We start from the raw sequence: 18,107 nt of genomic DNA on the forward strand, positions 1-18,107 counted from the left end.
GCATATATCTCCTAGTTTCACTACTGAAGCACTGGAACAATGCCATCCTGAAAATTATAGCAACTCCACCACAACTTCCAAGGTAGATGTTCAGAAGGCAAGCACACAGAGTTAAAGACTTCTCTGAGTAGTAGATGACAAATGTGCAAGTACATATGGCTTAGTTACAATAGCAGACCTGTCATTAACACTTGCCAAAATGTGGAAGAAAAAAATGGATACTTTCCAGAATGAATACCACAAAATACTGTGAATTCTATAGATAGTATGGATGTTGTTTAAGACGTTTTCCGTTAGCCCTCCTTTCAACTAAAAGTCTCTAAAGTATTTAATGAAACTTATCATATACTTCATTTTAAAAACATCCTATAAAAATTAATTAGCAGGGCAACCCAAGAGCCTTCCAGAAGAGGTCCACTTCCCCTGGCATCTAAAAGCCCTTAGGAAGGAGTTGAAGCAAATCTTCCCGGGCGGAAAATGGCAGCTTCGGTGCCACTGTAGGGAAAACTCTGTCTATTCTTCAGAAGCAGAGCCTCACTGGCAGATCTCAACACGTGAATAGGTTCATACGGGAGCAAGCGGTCCCTAAAGTATCCTGAGCCCAGAATGTTTAGGGCTTTAATGGTCAAATCCAGCACTTTAGGAACATAGGAAACTGCCTTATATTAAGTCAGACCATTGGTCCATCTAGTCCAGTATTGTCGACACTGGCTGGCAGCAGCTCTCCAGGGTTTCAGGCAGGAATTTTTCCAGCCCTAACTGGAGATGCTGGGGACTGAACCTGGGACCCTATAGAATCATAGAATAGTAGGGTTGGAAGGGGCCTACAAGGCCATCGAGCCCAACCCCCTGCTCAATGCAGGAATCCAAGTCAGAGCATCCCTGACAGATGGCTGTCCAGCCTCATCTTGAAGGCCTCCAGTGTGGGAGAGCCCACCACCTCCCCAGGTAATTGGTTCCATTGTCGTATTGCTCTAACAGTCAGGAATTTTTTCCTGATGTTCAGCCAGAATCTGGCTTCCTGTAACTTGAGCCCATTATTCCCTGTCCTGCACTCTGGGATGACTGAGAAGAGATCCTGGCCTTCCTCTCTGTGACAACCTTTCAAGTACTTGAAGAGCGCTATCATATCTCCCCTCAGTCTTCTCTTCTCAAGGCTAAACATGCCCAGTTCTTTCAGTCTCTCCTCATAGGGCTTTGTTTCCAGTCCCCTGATCATCTTTGTTGCCCTCCTCTGAACCCTCTCCAGTTTGTCTGCATCCTTCTTAAAGTGTGGTGCCCAGAACTGGACACAGTACTCCAGATGAGGCCTAACCAGTGCTGAGTAGAGGGGAACTAGTACTTCCCGGGATTTGGAAGCTATGCTTCTATTAATGCAGCCCAAAATAGCATTGGCCTTTTTTGCAGCCACATCACATTGTTGGCTCATATTCAGCTTGTGATCGACAACAATTCCAAGATCCTTCTCGCTTGTAGTGTTATTGAGCCAAGTATCCCCCATCTTGTAACTGTGCATTTGGTTTCTTTTTCCTAGGTGCAGAACTTGGCATTTCTCCCTGTTAAATGTCATTCTGTTGTTTTCTGCCCAGCGCTCCAGTCTATCCAGATTACTTTGAATTTGGTTTCTGTCTTCCAAAGTATTAGCTATCCCGCCCAATTTTGTGTCATCTGCAAATTGATCAGCATTCCCTGCACCTCCTCCTCCAAGTCATTAATAAAAATGTTGAAGAGCACTGGGCCCAGGACTGAGCCCTGCGGTACCCCACTCGTTACCTCTCCCCAGCTTGAGAAGGTCCCACTGATAAGCACTCTTTGAGTCCGATTCTGTAGCCAACTGTGGATCCACCGGATCGTTGTTTCATCTAGCCCACTTTGAGCTAGTTTGCTCATCAGGAATTCAGGATATCATGGGGCACTTTGTCGAAAGCTTTGCTGAAGTTGAGGTATATGATGTCTACAGCATTCCCACAGTCTACAAGGGAGGTTACTTGATCAAAAAATGAGATCAGATTTGTCTGGCAGGACTTGTTTTTGACAAATCCATGTTGGCTTCGAGTCATCACTGCATTGTTGTCAAGGTGCTTCCAGATGGATTGCTTTATCATCTGCTCCAGAATTTTCCCAGGGATTGATGTCAGACTGACTGGTCTGTAGTTCCCAGGTTCCTCCTTTTTACCCTTTTTGAAGATAGGGACAACATTCACCCTCCTCCAGTCATCTGGCACTTCCCCCGTCCTCCATGATTTCTCAAAGACAATAGACAGCGGTTCTGAGAGTTCTTCTGCCAGTTCCTTTATTACTCTAGGATGCAGTTCATCTGGCCCTGGAGGTTTGAACTCATTCAAAGTCATTAGGTGTTCCTTGACCATATGCCTATCGATCTCAAGCTGCAATCCTGCCCCTTCAGCCTGTACTTTGCCTTTGCCAGGGGGGTTATAGACCCTCTTTTGGGAGAAGACTGAGCCAAAGTAGGAATTGAGCACCTCTGCCTTTTCTTTGTCATCTGTTATCGTTTTGCCATCCTTATTTAATAGCTGAACCACCATTTCTTTCCTCTGCCTTTTACTATGCACGTAGCTGAAGAAAGCCTTTTTGTTGTTTTTAGCATCCCTCGCTCACCTCAGCTCATTCTCAGCTTTAGCCTTCCTGACATCATCCCTGCAATTCTGTGCTACCTGCCTGTACTCTTCCTTTGTTACTTGGCCTTCTTTCCACTTCCTATATGTGTCCTTTTTTGTTTTCAGGTCATCCCTAAGCTTTTTGTGAAGCCACATTGGCTTCTTCTGTTGTCTTCCACCTTTTCTTCTTGTTGGAATTGTTTGTAATTGTGCCTTGAGAATTTCCTTTTTTAAAAGCTCCCACCCATCTTGGACTCCTTTTCTCGTTAGCATCGCTTGCCATGGGACCTTACTGATCATTGTTCTGAGTTTATTAAAATCAGTTTTCCTAAAATCCAGGGTACACGTTTGACTACACTCGGCTTTTGCCTCCCTTAGAACCAAGAACTGAAGTACAGCATGGTCGCTTTCCCCCAGAGTTCCTGTAACTGCTACTTTATCCACTAAGTCATCTTTGCTGGTTAGGATCAAGTCCAGGATAGCCGATCCTCTAGTTCCTTCCTCTACTTTTTGTAGGAGGAAGTTATCGGCCACACAAGTCAGGAATTTCCTGGAGGGGCCATGTTTTGCAGAATTTGTCTCCCAACAAATATCAGGGAAATTGAAGTCCCCCATTACTACTACATCATGCTTCCTTGAAACATTGGCTATTTGCTTTTCAAAAGTTTCATCCTCGTCTTCTCCTTGATTAGGTGGCCAGTAGTAGACTCCAACCACCAGGTTCCTTTTATTCTTTGATCCATTTATTTTGATCCAAATGCTCTCGATGGGGCTACCAAGCTCATTCTCCTGTATTTCTGTGCAGAGATATGTATTTTTCACATACAGTGCAACCCCACCTCCCTTTCTGTTCCTCCTGTTCTTTTTGAACAAGTTATATCCTTCAATTGCTGTATTCCAGTCATGAGAGTCATCCCACCAAGTCTCAGTTATACCTATCAAGTCATAATTTCCCTCCTGTATTAAGAGTTCAAGTTCGTTCTGTTTGTTTCCCATACTCTGGGCATTAGTATATAGACATCGAAGACCATGTGCTTCATAGTCTGGTTTTCTTCCTACATGTGTCTAAGAACTATTATTGGGCGCTATCAGAGCTGTTCTCTCTGTTGCAGTGCATGCATCTACGTCCACTGTTACCCCCAACATTACATCTCCCTTCCCTGTAGGATGCAGTTTAAAGCCCTCCTGATGAAATTCTTCATGCTGTGGCCAAACACATTCTTCCCATCCTTTGTGACCGTCCCTTGCCAACAGCCCATCTTCCAGGAAGTATAGCCCATGGTCCAAGAATCCAAATCTCTCTCCTCGGCACCACCTTTGTAGCCAGTCATTTACCAGGAGTATATTTTGTTCCCTTTCTATCCCTCTTCTAACTACTGGAAGGATGGATGAGAAAACTATCTGGGCCCCAAAGTTCTTGAGTTTCCTTCCCAAAGCTTCAAAGTCTGACGTGATCTCTTCGTAGCTCCGCTTGGCGGTATCATTTGTTCCCACATGGATGAGAAGAAACGGATACCTGTCAGTGGGCTTTATGAGTGCAGGCAACCTTTCAGTCACGTCTCTAATCTGTCCTCCCGGGAGACAACATACCTGGCAAGTCCACAGGTCTTCATGACATACTTGGGTCTCGATCCCACGCAGCAAGGAGTCTCCCACTACTACCACTCTTCTCTTCTTCTTGTTGTAGGTCTGGGTTTCATCGTCTCTGTTTGACTGACCTTCAGCCTCTTGCTCACTCTCATGTAGGGTCCCTTGTGATTCTTCCTCTGCAGGCTGTCCTCCAGTCACATCCGCAAGTACCTGGAATCGGTTCCACTGCTCCACTGCTTCCACTGGTGCAGAGTGGCGTCTAGTTCTTCTTCTCCTAACTGTCACCCTTTTCCAAGGAGTATCCTCTACTCCATTTTTCTTCACCTCAGCATTTTCCACTGCCTCATCTTGCTGTTGCTAGGGGTGCACGAAAGTCACTTACCTGGTCTCGCAGCTTTTCGCAGTGGGGGGGAGGCGCTTCGCTGCTCCCCCCGCGAAGTTCAGGCCGGGGGGGGGAGGCTTCCCGCCTCGCCCGGCCGAAATTCAGGCCGGGGAGGAGGCGCCTCGCCTCGCCCGGCCGCGAAATTAAAAGTTTTTTTAAAAAAACAACGCCCCCGTGATAGGCTACGTGACGATTAACGTAGCCTATCACGGCTAGATCTGCAAAGTCAGCCGTGATAGGTTACGTAAATCGTCACGTAGCCTATCACAGGTGACTTAAAAAAAAAAAAAAGTGCGTACGCAAATGGCGGCCCCCATAGGGAGCCGCCATTTGCGTTCCTTATTTGGTCGCTGTAGTCTACGTAAATCTTTACGTAGACTACGGCGAAAATAAGGGCAACGCAAATAGCGTTGCCCTTATTTTCGCCGTAGTCTACGTAATCTTTATGTACACTACAGCGACCAAATAAGGAACGCGAATGGCGGCTCCCTATGGGGGCCGCCATTAGCCGTACGTGGTTTTTTTTTTTTTTAAAGTCACCCGTGATAGGCTACGTGACGATTTACGTAGCCTATCACGGCTGACTTTGCAAATCTAGCTGGGATAGGCTACGTTAATCGTCACGTAGCCTATCACGGGGGCGTTTTTTTTTTATTATTTATTGGAATGGCGGCGGCGGCAGCCGGTCGAAAGACCGGCTGCCGCTCCTGCCCCGGACGAAGACCCGACAAACCGCCGGCCGGACCCGCCGCCGGGAGGGACATTCGCCAAAGGTAAGTCCCGTCCCGGGGGAGGTGCGGGGTGCGGGGGGGTGCGAAGAATTTCTCCCCGAAACTTGTTCGGGGGGCCGAACACATTGGCGCTCGGCCCCCCGAAGTTTCGGGGAGAAATTCTCCGCCATCCCTAGCTGTTGCTCTTCAAGCTTCTGGTCTTCACTTTGCTGCTGTAGTTCCACCATTCTGTCCAAGAACTCTTCATATTCTCTTATTCCCCCAAGGGTCGACAGTCGCCGCTCCAGTCCACTTACTTTTTCTTTCAGCAGCATGATCAACTTGCACTTGTTGCAGGTGTAGGCCATGTTGTTCTCAGGCAAGAAAACAAACATTGCACACACCTTGCAGGTCACCACCACTGGAGAGTCCTGTCCTTCCATTGCCTCTTTTCCCTTTTTGTGTCTAGCTTTGTGATTGTTTTAGACTAGCCTGTGCCTGCTCCTCTACTTAGTAGTGGTTAAAAGCAGAGTCCCTCTGGTGTGGAAGTGTGTGTTACAAGACAAATAAATGAAAAAAAGTTAGTTAAAAAATAAAATAAAATGAAAAAAATGTTAGGGGCCTCCCCCTTGACCTCCCATGCCGAACTCCCCTGGCCAACTCCTGTTTGCTCCCCCTGTTTGCTCGCTCTGGTCGCTCGTTCTCTGGGAGCTTGTTTGCTTCTGTAGTCCCTGGACCAGCTGGAGCAGCTTGCTCTGCTCTACTCTGCTCTGCTCAGCTGGGAGTAGGGATGGGGGAGAATTTCTCCCCGAAACTTCGGGGGGCCGAGTGCCAACGCATTCAGTCCTCCAAAGGTTGTAATAGCGTTGCCCTTATTTTCGCCATAGTCTACGTAAATCTTTACGTAGACTACAGGGACCAAATAAGGAACGCGAATGGCGGCTCCCTATGGGGGCCGCCATTTGCATACGTGCTTTTTTTTTTCCAAAGTCACCCGTGATAGGCTACGTGACAATTAACATAGCCTATCACGGCTGACTTTGCAGATCTAGCCGTGATAGGCTACGTTAATCGTTACGTAGCCTATCACAGGGGTGTGTTTTTTTTTTCTTTTGAAGTTCTCAGCCGGGGAGACGGGGCGCTTCTCCCCGGCCTGAATTTCGGCCGGGCGAGGCGGGAAGCCTCCCCCCCGGCCTGAATTTTGGCCGGGCAAGGCGGGAAGCCTCCCACCCCCGGCCTGAACTTCGGAGGGAGCAGCGAAGCACCTCCCCCCCACCGCGAAGCAAGCTGCAAGTCCAGGTAAGTGACTTTCGTGCATCCCTAGCTGGGAGGCGGGAAACAGACTGAAGCTTCCCGCCCACTCAGCTGCTGAGAGTACTCAGGCCACACACCCAATTCAGTTGGAGCTCTCAGAAGCACCTGGTGAGCTCACAGCCACGCAGAAGGATAAAGGGCAGCCCCCTGGGCTTCCTGCAGCCCACTTACCTCTTAGCCTCTGTCTCCTTTGTCTCCTTTGTCTCTTCTACCACTGCAACTCCCCTGGCCAACTCCTGTTTGCTCCCCCTGTCTGCTCGCTCTGGTCGCTCACTCTCTGGGAGCTTGCTTGCTTCTGTAGTCCCTGGACCAGCTGGAGCAGCTTGCTCTGCTCTGCTCTGCTCTGCTCAGCCGGGAGGTGGGAAACAGGTGGGAAACCCTCTGCATGCAAAGCAGGTGTTTTACCACTGAGCCACATTAAACTTCTGGGGCCACCTGGAAGACAATTAAGTTGTTGCAAAGCTGGTCTTCTCTGCTTCATGCAGACTGAATTTAGAACCAGTTGTAGTTTCTGGAAAATTTCAAAAGCATACCCACGTAGAGCTCCTTACAGTAGTCTAAAGTAGGTATGACTGAGGAATGAATCACTCTGGTGAGGTTATTCCTCTCAAGGAAAAGTCTGGTAAACGATCCCCTGGCTGGCACCATCTATGAAGCCAGGCATAGCACTGGATCCAGCAGCATCCTCAAGCTGCAAGCTAGGATCTTCCAAGGGCATGCCACCAATACAAGTTAAATACCTGTTTCCAAATTGGACATATCCCCAGTCAAAAGTATTTCTGTCTTACCTGAATTCAATTTCAGTTTGATAAAGCTTAAGCAAGCAAGTCCCATTTAAAACAAAGGTTTAAGCTGATGTGTAAAAGGATTTTCTGTTATTCACTTCAACTCTGGGGCTGCCTCACTGGGTGTGGTAGATTATGCTTAGACCTGCCCAAACACCATTGTGAACGGGGAAGGTTTTGCACAAAGACCAAGATGAACTCTGTAGGCTCACTGGGTATCCCTGGAAAAGCCAGCAGGGATCCCTGCTGAGTAGATGTTTTCCTTTTTGGTTGTTGCAGGCTACCATATACTCTTTCACTATTGTCCTATCACTGTGGTGACTATCCAGACATGGTGGCTTGAGCCAGGTCACTAAATGTGATGGAAAGTCTAGCTGTTATGTTGCTATTCCAACTGAGGCAGCCAACTAAGCTGCTGTTCTAGATTGTGCCTTGCAATGAAGTTTTGTTCTGTTAGGCATCCATGTTGGCCTGGCTTCTTCTCTGTAATAATCTGACACTGAAAATGAAGAAGTGTGTGAGGGAAAGCAAGGTCCAACAGAAGGGGAGGAGCTACTGCAACAATAAATAAAATACAGCCCAGTGGTGTACTGCCTCAAAAACAAACAACAATACAGCATTGCAGTTCAAACAAAATATGCAGTTGTTCAGACAACTCAAAGATGAATGTGTAATCCTAATGCACAGGTGCTCTGGTGAAGATGTAGAACTCTTGACAATTCCCCTGTTTAGCAACCCAGTGACAAAATCACTAAACAGGGTTATATGTCTATTGGATTTAATAGGATTTTGAATATATGTGTAGCCTTATTCCAAAGCTACTGTCAAGGGCTCCTTGGAGGCCTCTCTCAGTCTAATCCAGTAGCCAAGTCCAGACACAGACAAAGGGATTCCTTTCAGAGCTTTATTCTTCTTTTACAACTTAACAACTCTACAGGTAGCAACTAGTTCTGAGCAGCAGAGTACCTATGCCCTAAGTTGGAACAGTTGGTCCCCGTTTGAAAGGGAATTACTGGCAGACCCCTGAACTTAAGGACTAGGGAGAGTCCCTCCCCTTTTCCCTTGGATCCTCTGGGCGCAGCTGTTGTTTGCGCACCAACCAGGCACTACGCCTCCTTTCTGTGCCCTCCATTTGGCGCCACTCTCTGCGTCGGCGTTGCGCGTCCACCAAGTCTACTTCCCGCACTCGGTCGCTCCCTGGACTGCTATCTAATCTAGGAATGCTGGTGGGAGGAATCTCCGTCAGCTGTTGGCCCTGGGAAAGAGGAGCGCGCTCCTCTCCCAGGAGCGACTGCTCTTCCTCAGAATCAGAACTACTCTGGGATTCTATGGGCTCAGTGTCCACCCTGACAGCTACCTACAATAATATCAATTCACACATATTTGGAATCTGTATATGTGAGCCTCCATAATATCTTTACAACACTGTGACATGATAACTTGTTTATCCGTTAACATTTCAGCACTGAAACAGAGGATACAAAATTGACAAGTCCACTTTGGAATCATGAGTTGCCAACACAGCAACAAGCTAAAGAAATAGTCAAGGTACATTTAAGTAGAGAAATATTATGGAAAACGAGGGAATATTGAATGATGGTTCTCATTTCCTAAGAATTACTTCTACATGACAAACATCTGGTTAAACAGCTATATAAGTTTTCAGTGGAAATAGTGACCTTCTTTGGTGAGCACCAGAAGAATCAGGGCAGCTGAAAGAAAGTCCCCAACACCAGTGTTTTGTACAGCAATAGCCTTCAGTAGGGAACCTCTCTTAGTCCACTGATATTGGGGTCACTCCCTCAAACTTCAACTGCCTAGTCTACTGGGTACTCTCAGAAATGCATGCTCCAGAGCATCGTGGACATCAGTACCAATGGCCATGGTGACATCTCAGGTGGGGACTAGTCTAAACTAGCATTGATTTTCTGGTGGGAATATATACCCACATGAAGCTGCCTTGCATGGAGACAAATGATCCATCTAGTAGAGTGCTATATATTATGCCTGAGACCTGGAGAACTGCTGCCTACTTACTCACTAATGCTACAGAATAATTCTTTTTAACTGGAAATACCAAGGGTTTGGGACCTTCTGAGTGCAAAGTATATACTCTAGCACTGAGCTATAGCTCCTTCCCCTGGCGCACACCCCTGAAGTATTTTTATAACTAGTACCGCATAAAATGTCTCTATTTACTTTCCTCCATCTTTTCATGTCTTATATTCATCTGTTGCCTTGTCCCTATCCCTTGGTTCCTGCTTGTGAAAGAAATATGGCATGCAGCACAATGCTATGCATATCTACTCAGAAGTCCCATCAGGTTTTCATGGAATTTACTCTTAGGAAGTGTGTATAAGATTTCAGTCTTAAAAGTGTTGATGTTGTCTTCTATGGAAAGAATTCCATGCTGTGTTTGGGCTGAAGGCTCATGATGCAGCTACCTTGCTGATGCTAAGTAGATCTGGGCATGGTGAGCTCCTGGATGGGAGACCACTGGGAATCCCATTTAAGCCACCTTGAGTTCCATAATGGAACACCGTTAAGTTGTTCCTTGGTATAGCATGAATTGGGCAAGGAATGTTTTGAAAGGGCTTTAACCTGAGTATCAAAATGTTTGCTATTAGATCAGTGGCTATGGAGGTATACTCACTAAACCTAACATCATTGGGGAGCATAGAGGTGAGAAGTACATGCCTCAAGAGGACACAACACAGTCATTCCCTGGAACAGGGCTAGAAAACTATGGAAAGTGTAAGTATCTTCTTGCTGTTGCTTTACTCTTGAGTTCAGTGGGGCTTACTCCCAGACAAGTGTGTGTAGGGCTGCATCCATAACCTCTCTTGACAAGTCACAAATCGAGACAATGGTTGAGAAGTTTATGTCTGTGATTAGTACATCTATACAATGGTAAGAGTTGGTGTCATGTGGTGAAGAGCCACATCTACAGAACTACAGATCAGGAAGTCCCTGGTTGAAATTTCTCTTTTACCATGAATTAGGGATGGGCAAATGTGTCAAGCTTGATTTTTGCCTAGGTTTTCATTTTTTTTAATGCTAAATTCTGTCCCAATTCCTCATTGAATTGCACTTTGTTTTTAGTCCGCATGAACATTTGTACACATTTTCATGCACATGTTTTAAAAATCTTATTTTTGTACACATTTTTCCAAATGTACACATTTTCATGTGCACTCTTGTAAATGTGTGCATTTACCCCCACTGAGTATTGGTTTTGTGTACATTTAGTATATGAACTTTTTGTGCGCAACATATTTCTGTGTGCACATTTTGGAAATGTGTGGATTTGGGGTGGCAGACTGCATTCTAGTTTATGTCTGAGAATACGAATTTGGTAAGTTCTCATTGAAATGTGACCCAAACGAATTTCACACTGAAGACATCCCTAGCATGAACTCACTAGGTACTCTTCAGTAAGCCACTCATCCTTGGCCTCAGTTCCTCCATCTGCAATATGGGAATAAGAATACTGACTCAAAGTTGTTGTAAGGATCATAGTTAGATAATGCACATGAAACACTTTGAACAATCCAAAGTACCGTATAAGAATAACTATTGTGAGAACAGTCTGAGAAGAACCCAGAACTTGTTAAAAAAAAAACACCCATAAATGAAGGATTTGGTTATCTTAGCCATCAGGTTTGGATGATAGCTAAGAATAGAACCAGATCTTGTTTTCTAAATTATTCCAGAGGCCTGCTGTGCAAAGATTTGAAGTTGTCTTGTCACTCGCTGAGCTCTCTCTCTCTCTTTCTTTCAGGTTTGGGGATTTTATTGGCAAAAGTCTGTACTTCCTTTAATTTCCTGATGACACGTGTGCTGTTTGTGAATCTCCTCTCTGACAGCTTTGCTAATGTCACCTGTTTCGCTTTCAAATACAAAAGAACCTCCTGGTGCTTTCAAGCTGGAAGCTGGGCTCATTTCATGCTGTTCCTTCTCTTCCGAGTCTAAACACTGCTGTGTTACAGCCTAATTCAACTTTAGATGCATTTGTGATTCCCACCGAAAGCCATTAGTCTGCCTCAGCAGGGTTTATATGATAGCAGAGAGAAAATAGAATGTGCTTGTTGGCTTTGTGGTTAGGGTTAGAATGCTCAGGGGCCGAATGTGAATCTTAGTGAATACAGAAGAGCGGTATGAAAAGGCATTCATAGAGTGTGTGTTTTCCCCCTTGAATGGACACTATGAAACTATCCTGGCTTCCAATACTTTGCTTAAAAGTAGCCATCTTTTGCAACCCAACACCTTCAGTTTCAAAAACTTGGAAAAGGATAGCTGTCTTTCTGCACAATTTTTTTGGCATAATAAATTCACCTCTCTTGTGTCCAATCCACACATCTTCCATCCTGGTTGTATTTTTGTTGCAGCTATTTCTTGAGAGCCTGCCCAAATCGCCCTTTTGAACAATTTCTGCAATATAGGCCTATATATGCTTCATCATTTGAAGAGAAATGATACATTAAAAATATATATGTTAACATCACATTGAAAACAAAATTCCTTGAGACTTGGTTATTCTGACTGCTTGGGCTATTTCTTACCTGCCTGGTTTAGTCTGTCATGGGAGCCTAAGGTACTGTGTGGGTGCTATCCAGGTAGTTTGAATTTATTTTGTATGGGCTTAGAATATGCCTTTATGTTTCTGAGGGCCTGACAATCTTGGTGGTGTGTGTGGGGGTGGGGGGATATGGAGAAAAGAGAGAGATCAGCATGTGCCAAGTTAATCAGCTGCATTTCCTTTTAGCAAGTTGGTTGTATACATGCTGCTAAGGGTCAAACTAAATGCTCCTTTAATCACGCATAACTGAGCTATGCCTGTCTCCCCTACTCTTCTGCAATTGCGCATGGCCCCAATTCAGATTGGAAACATAGTGTACTGCAAGAGGAGAGTTTAACCTACACACACAAACACACACACACACACACACACACAGACACTCATTTGCATCCAGAAATTCCATTCCCCTCCCCCTGTGGGAGGGTTAAAAAAAGGGGGGGGAAATGTCTTCATTGATTCCAATAGAAATTTTTTCCCTTTTTTCACCCTCCCCCCTCCATGTGTGGAATTTTGGGATGCAAATGGAAGCAAAAAGCTTAAATCACACCTCCCACCCCACCAGTGCCAAGGTCACACCCCAAATTGGGGCCACTCATACCTACCTTGAGGTAAAAATAAGCCAGTTACGCATAGCTCTGCTCTGCATGATTTGAAGAATGTGTAGTTTGGCGCTCAGCTCTGCTGAGACTGGCTTTCAACAGACCGCTGCAAGTGCCGCTTTTGGAATGGCAGCCAGGCTTTGGATGATTGGAAGACAATATAATGACCGAAAATATTGACTAGCTGTAGACAGTGCAATGGGTTTTGAGGAGGCATGCACAGAGAGGCTGACCCCCTCCTGCGAGCTTTCCCTCAGATTTGCTGAATTCTGGGCTTTGACTTCAGCATAAATCAGAGCTTTAAGGGTGCAATCCTATGCCTGTTTAGACAGAAAAAAAGTCCTACAGCTTGTCTTTTTTCTGTCTAAACATGCATAGGATTGCACCCTAAATCAGTTCAGGCATTTTATTCCTTTGTATAGATTCAGGAGACTTTGTAAAGGGGAATTCTGCTCCAGTTTCAGATGGTTACGTGTGCCTGAAAACCTTGAAAGTAGATGAAGAGGAAGCAAGCCTGGGTCCAAGAGCTGCAAAATTAGTGCAACCTGTGGAGGAAATGTATGATGATGTGGAAGGACTACAGAGAGAACTGTGAGTGCTCCACAGGAAAAAAAAGTCACTATATGTAGACTGAAGCTTTGAAAAATTGAAATTGTTTTTTAAAATCTGAAGCATACATTTGAAATGACTCTTTCGAATATTTTCTATTCTAGTCAAGCCTCTGAGGCCTACAGCTCATTCACTTCAGACCCTTGTAAGTGTGAAAGTAACATGTTTCTATAAAAAAAAAAAAACAGAGTAGAGCAAATGCATGCCTATGGAGAGGACCTATATGAAGCTAGTCTTATTCTTGTAAACGTGTGCTGAGCTCCCAATGAATTCTCTCTGCTTTCCAAACCATTAGAAAGGACACACAAGTTGGCATATCTGCCCACAGCATAAGCCCTCAACTTCATATGACCAGTTGGAGAGGAACTGTTATCTGCGTAATTTGCATAATTGTTATCTGAACAATTTCACAGGCTTACTTACGTCCAATGTATGTGTAACTCTGGTATTATCTGTGTCAGGGCTATCTGAGGTTCCCTGAGCTTGTTTTGACTTTGGATTTTTGGCCAAACATCTCATAATTCTGATACATTTAATAAAACTCTCTTGAACATTGAAAACAGTGGCTAAGAGTGGAATGTAATACAGTGGCTAAGATTCCACCACTCCATAATCTGTCTAGATGTGGAGCAGTATAGAAATAAAATAAATAACATAAATAAGGAATGAACTGGACATCCTGATACAAATCTCAGTTCAGCCATGAACCAACTCTAGCTTCAGCTGTGCTCTCCTTCTCTAACGTGGGGATACTACTGCTAGTATTCCTACTTTTCTAACTTTAAGGGTTATAGTAACAGTTACTGACATAAGCCATCTTCAGATGTATGTGTAGTTTACCGGAAAGGAGCAGGCCTTTCTGCCAACCTACTTAATATACAATCCATGCATATGTGTGTGAAGGTCAGGGGAGAATCTTGCCACTGTGGTGCTACCTCATAAGAACTGACAAGGGCTGTTTTCTTATGCAACAGGACAAATGGGTCTAGGAATAGGGGATTCTTCTTCACCCAGTGAAACTGTAGAGAAGCCTGCCCCAACCTGGTGTCCTCCAGATGTGTTGGACAGCAACGCCCAGCATTCCCAACCAGCTTTGCAGTCCAACAGATCTGGACCGTTGGCCACGCTGGCTGAGAGCTCTGGCAGATGCAGTCCAACACATCTGGAGGCCACCAGATTGGAGTAGGCCGCTGTAGAGCCTGCATGGCGTTGCTATGATAGGCCTTCAAAACCAGAGGCATGTTCACATGTTTCTGATAAGATGCACACTGGGTTCTCTGGGGTCCCTTCCGTGCCTCCCACCTTCTTTCTGAATCTAGCTATGCCTTTGTTCAGACACCTAAGATGGCCTGTGCATCCATCTTATGGGGATATATTTGTTTCTTTAGCTATTTGTTATTGTACTTGCTTGGTCTTTATCCCCTACCCCCATTCCTCAAAGGAGCTCAGGGTAGCATGCATTGTTCTCCCTCACCCCACCCCCTCATTTTGTTAGGTTATTCTGCCCACGGTCACCTTGTAAGCTTTGTGGCGGAGCAGGGATAGTTGTCTGCCCTCCTCTTTCTTATGAGGAGCAACCACACTTAAAATGTCCAGCAGTTATCACCATACTCATACTGTCAAAGGAAAAATGACCCTTTTATGAGAAACTGATTTGCCCACAATAATACTTAATAGTAGCAATTCCATGTGCAACGGCTGAACTCACGGTCATCCCTGTGTTCAATGTAATTTTATGTTAGAGTTTCACTGCAGGAACAGTGATAGTTTTTAATCTGCTCTTCTGGTTCAGTTATTTTATAGATGTTTGAGCAAGGAATATATGGGCTGTATAGTATTAGCAAAGCTTATTAAAACAAGTTCATGTTTTTAACACACATACCATAGAGGTACAGCTCATTTAACATGTAGGGGCTTCTAGATTGAATAATTTAGTGTTTATTGGCCTTCCAATGGCTCCTTACTTTTATTTGGAATGAACATATGGGTATTTCTACTTGTAAGATGCTGTGAATTTGAAATTCATCTGATTCTTCTTTTTCACATTTCTCTTTAAAATAAAATGTGTGTGTGTGTGTGTGTGTGTGTGTGTGTTCACTGCTATTTCTTTTCTTATTAGAGTGTCAGACTAGGGACTGGAGAGACCCAGGTTCTAATCCCCACTCAGCTGTTAAACTCATTGAGTGACTTTAGGCCAGTCACCAACTTTCCACCTAACCTACTTCACAGGTTTGTGGGGAGGATAAAAATGGGGAGGATGGCCATTTATGCCACCATGAGCTCCTTGAAGGAAAGGCAGGATATAAATGTAATGAGCAATAAAATAAATATAAAAGCAAGAGTTTAATGTACACAAGAATGCTAAACACCCTCAGGCTTGTTTTTATAACCCAGTATGTCATAGATTTTACAAAAACATAGTAGACTGTTAATACATTTATTCTTGTGATAGATAGTTATGTAGAAAACGTGTCTGTGTTCATTTATATTCCACACACTGGGGTTTTTTTTGTTGTTGTTTATGTATTGAAAGATGTTTTTAGATGGCTGTTTAACAATAAAAGAAACCTCCCTCCCAGCTGATGGTACATATAGCAATAAGCATCCATGGCTCTCTCCCCTCACCCTTCTGTTCAGTTCATTGACACCTTAAGTTCTGTGTGTTCCCTATTAGCCCATCACTCTGGTTGTTAGTGCTCCTCATTTTAAACTTCTCTTGAAGTTTGGAGGTCTAGTTAATGGTTTAGTTTGCCCACTGTTACCCAAACAACGTAGTGCTGACTCTGGGGTTTCTGGTGGATGCTCCAAAGAAATGCTTATGCTATGTTAATAATGAAATACAATAAATACTTTATGGCAGGTCTGATATTGTTGCTATTATTGCAGCTTCCCTAAACATTTAACTTTCTTTATTAGAAATCTAAATTCTTGGCATTGGGTTCAATCTAATGTCATGCTAGCAGATATCCACTAGCATAGTGGGACTTTTTCTGTCTCTTCTCCCCACTGCCCTGCAGTCCTCTGTGCCACCCCAGAACCTGCTCCAGTGAATTTCCCAGCCCTCCAAAATGGATTTCAAGGGTGTGCCAGTTCTGCTAATGGAAGCAGTTCTGTCAAGCAGAATGATGCCATTGGTTCCAAAGATAACTGTTATTGTGCATTAAGTTTCAGATGATACCTATGAAGAAACATATGAGGATGTTCAAAGTGAAGGCTATAATTCAGCGAAGTCAGAGTGAGTGTCTCTTGTCATTATCTCATATTAAGTTGCCTTTTAATTGACTAGGTGCCTTTGCCTTTTCCACATTATGAAGAGGAAAACCTGGAGTTTTCACTATGGGCACACTCAACAGGGAACTGTGGGCAATCATGTCTCCTTGATTATTAGTCCTGCATGATACACATACCTGTAACACTGACACATTGACTCTGTTTGCATGATCAAAAACAGTGAACTTAAACAGAGAACTGTTTTAAGTGTGGGTTATGCAAGTGTTAAGCAACAACCTTCACATAACCCATGGCCCTCAGGTTCACACAGCATGACAAACTGCAGCCAGGCATTTACTATTCAAAATGGCTGCCTGCCCACGTCACAGCCCACCATGGCCAGTCAGATGCCTCTTGGGAAGTTCACAAGCAGAGCAAGATAGAAATCACACATAGACAAAGACTCGAGCAAGGGCCTTCTTGGTGTCTGTTCCCAAGCTCTGTAATACAGAATTCTTTGCCAAGGGAAGCCCATCTAATCTCTTCTCTGTGACCCTCTGCCAACAGACAAAGGTACTTTTAGACAGGCCTGTGGTTTTATAAGTCTTGCCTCATTCATGGAATTTCATGGGGAGTCCAGATAACATCATCTTCCACATCTCTCTCTCTCTCTTATGTTTTCCTGTTGCTGCTTCCTTCTTTTTTTATTTCCACAAAAAATCTGTGCAGCTTTTCCTCCTTTACAATGACTTTTTATTGGTAGACCCAGGAACCATCTGTCTGGAAGCACCCTGTAAATATGTCTCCATTTGTTTGCTCATCAGGTTTATTGATGATTTGTATTGATGTTTTACCAACCAGTTTTTATGTGTTTATTGTTCCCTTGTCTATTACAGATAGCACTATTTGGTGGAAAGGCAGAATACAAATTTAATTGTTTTTATTTTTCTTGCTTGCATCTAGTACTCAAAAATGGTCTGTCTCTGAACATGGATTTTCCATTTAGAACTATGAGCTACAGATTTGTGTAATCCTTTTTAAAGACCTCCTAAACTAGTGGCAATTATTATCCCTTGTGGTGCTGAATTTCAGAAGTTAGTTTATGCATTGCATTCAGAATTATTTTCCTTTGCCAGTCCTAATGTTACTGCCAATTTCACTTCCTCAAATGATGATAAAGGGTGAATGTCCATAACTTTCCATTTCTCTTTTTAATCTGATGATTTATCTTTTTCTTTACTTAGTGATGTCAAAGTAGAAAAACTAAAGGGTTTTGGAAAATTTTTCAAGAAAGGAAAATTCAAAATGAAAAATGCACACTTCAAAGAGAATTTCCGGTATGTAATTTATTTTTGGGATAAAGGGCAGCTGTTGGTTGACTTAAAGTAAATCACTTCACCCAGCTGTGAAAGTTATGGAACATTGGGATATCGTAATGTAGATCACAATACTGTGAAGGCCAAACCTTCTAATCTTTTATAAAATTCTCATACAGGAATGGCATCTTTGTCATTGAGGTGTAATGGAACAACAATGAAAGAGCTTTGGACAAAACTTTAGGATGGGCTAGGTGGTAGTTCTTATTGGGTTACTGACTTCCCTCCCATCTATTTTGGGTGTAAAGGATGGGAGTATGGGAGAAGAAAGGCCGTGGACTGGAAGCATTGAAAGTTGAGCCAGGTGAAAGGAAATGAGAAGGTGAACAAACACT

At 44.0% G+C, this 18,107-nt stretch overlaps 1 protein-coding gene across 7 annotated transcripts in view; it reads left to right on the forward strand.

Moving 5' to 3' along the window:
- Nucleotides 1-18,107, forward strand: part of FYB2 (FYN binding protein 2) — a 58,161-nt gene that overhangs the window by 24,355 nt on the left and 15,699 nt on the right. For all 7 annotated transcript variants that reach the window (XM_084852395.1, XM_084852391.1, XM_084852396.1 and 4 more), the window contains 6 exons: nt 8,863-8,947; nt 10,027-10,153; nt 13,036-13,168; nt 13,291-13,331; nt 16,352-16,421; nt 17,641-17,733. In XM_084852395.1, the coding sequence (XP_084708521.1) occupies nt 8,863-8,947; nt 10,027-10,153; nt 13,036-13,168; nt 13,291-13,331; nt 16,352-16,421; nt 17,641-17,733 (549 nt within the window). The remainder of the gene's footprint in view (nt 1-8,862; nt 8,948-10,026; nt 10,154-13,035; nt 13,169-13,290; nt 13,332-16,351; nt 16,422-17,640; nt 17,734-18,107) is intronic.

Source organism: Heloderma suspectum, chromosome 4 (genome assembly GCF_057233095.1).
Source record: "Heloderma suspectum isolate Gila_16-S chromosome 4, 16-S_ref, whole genome shotgun sequence".
Taxonomy (NCBI): domain Eukaryota; kingdom Metazoa; phylum Chordata; class Lepidosauria; order Squamata; family Helodermatidae; genus Heloderma; species Heloderma suspectum.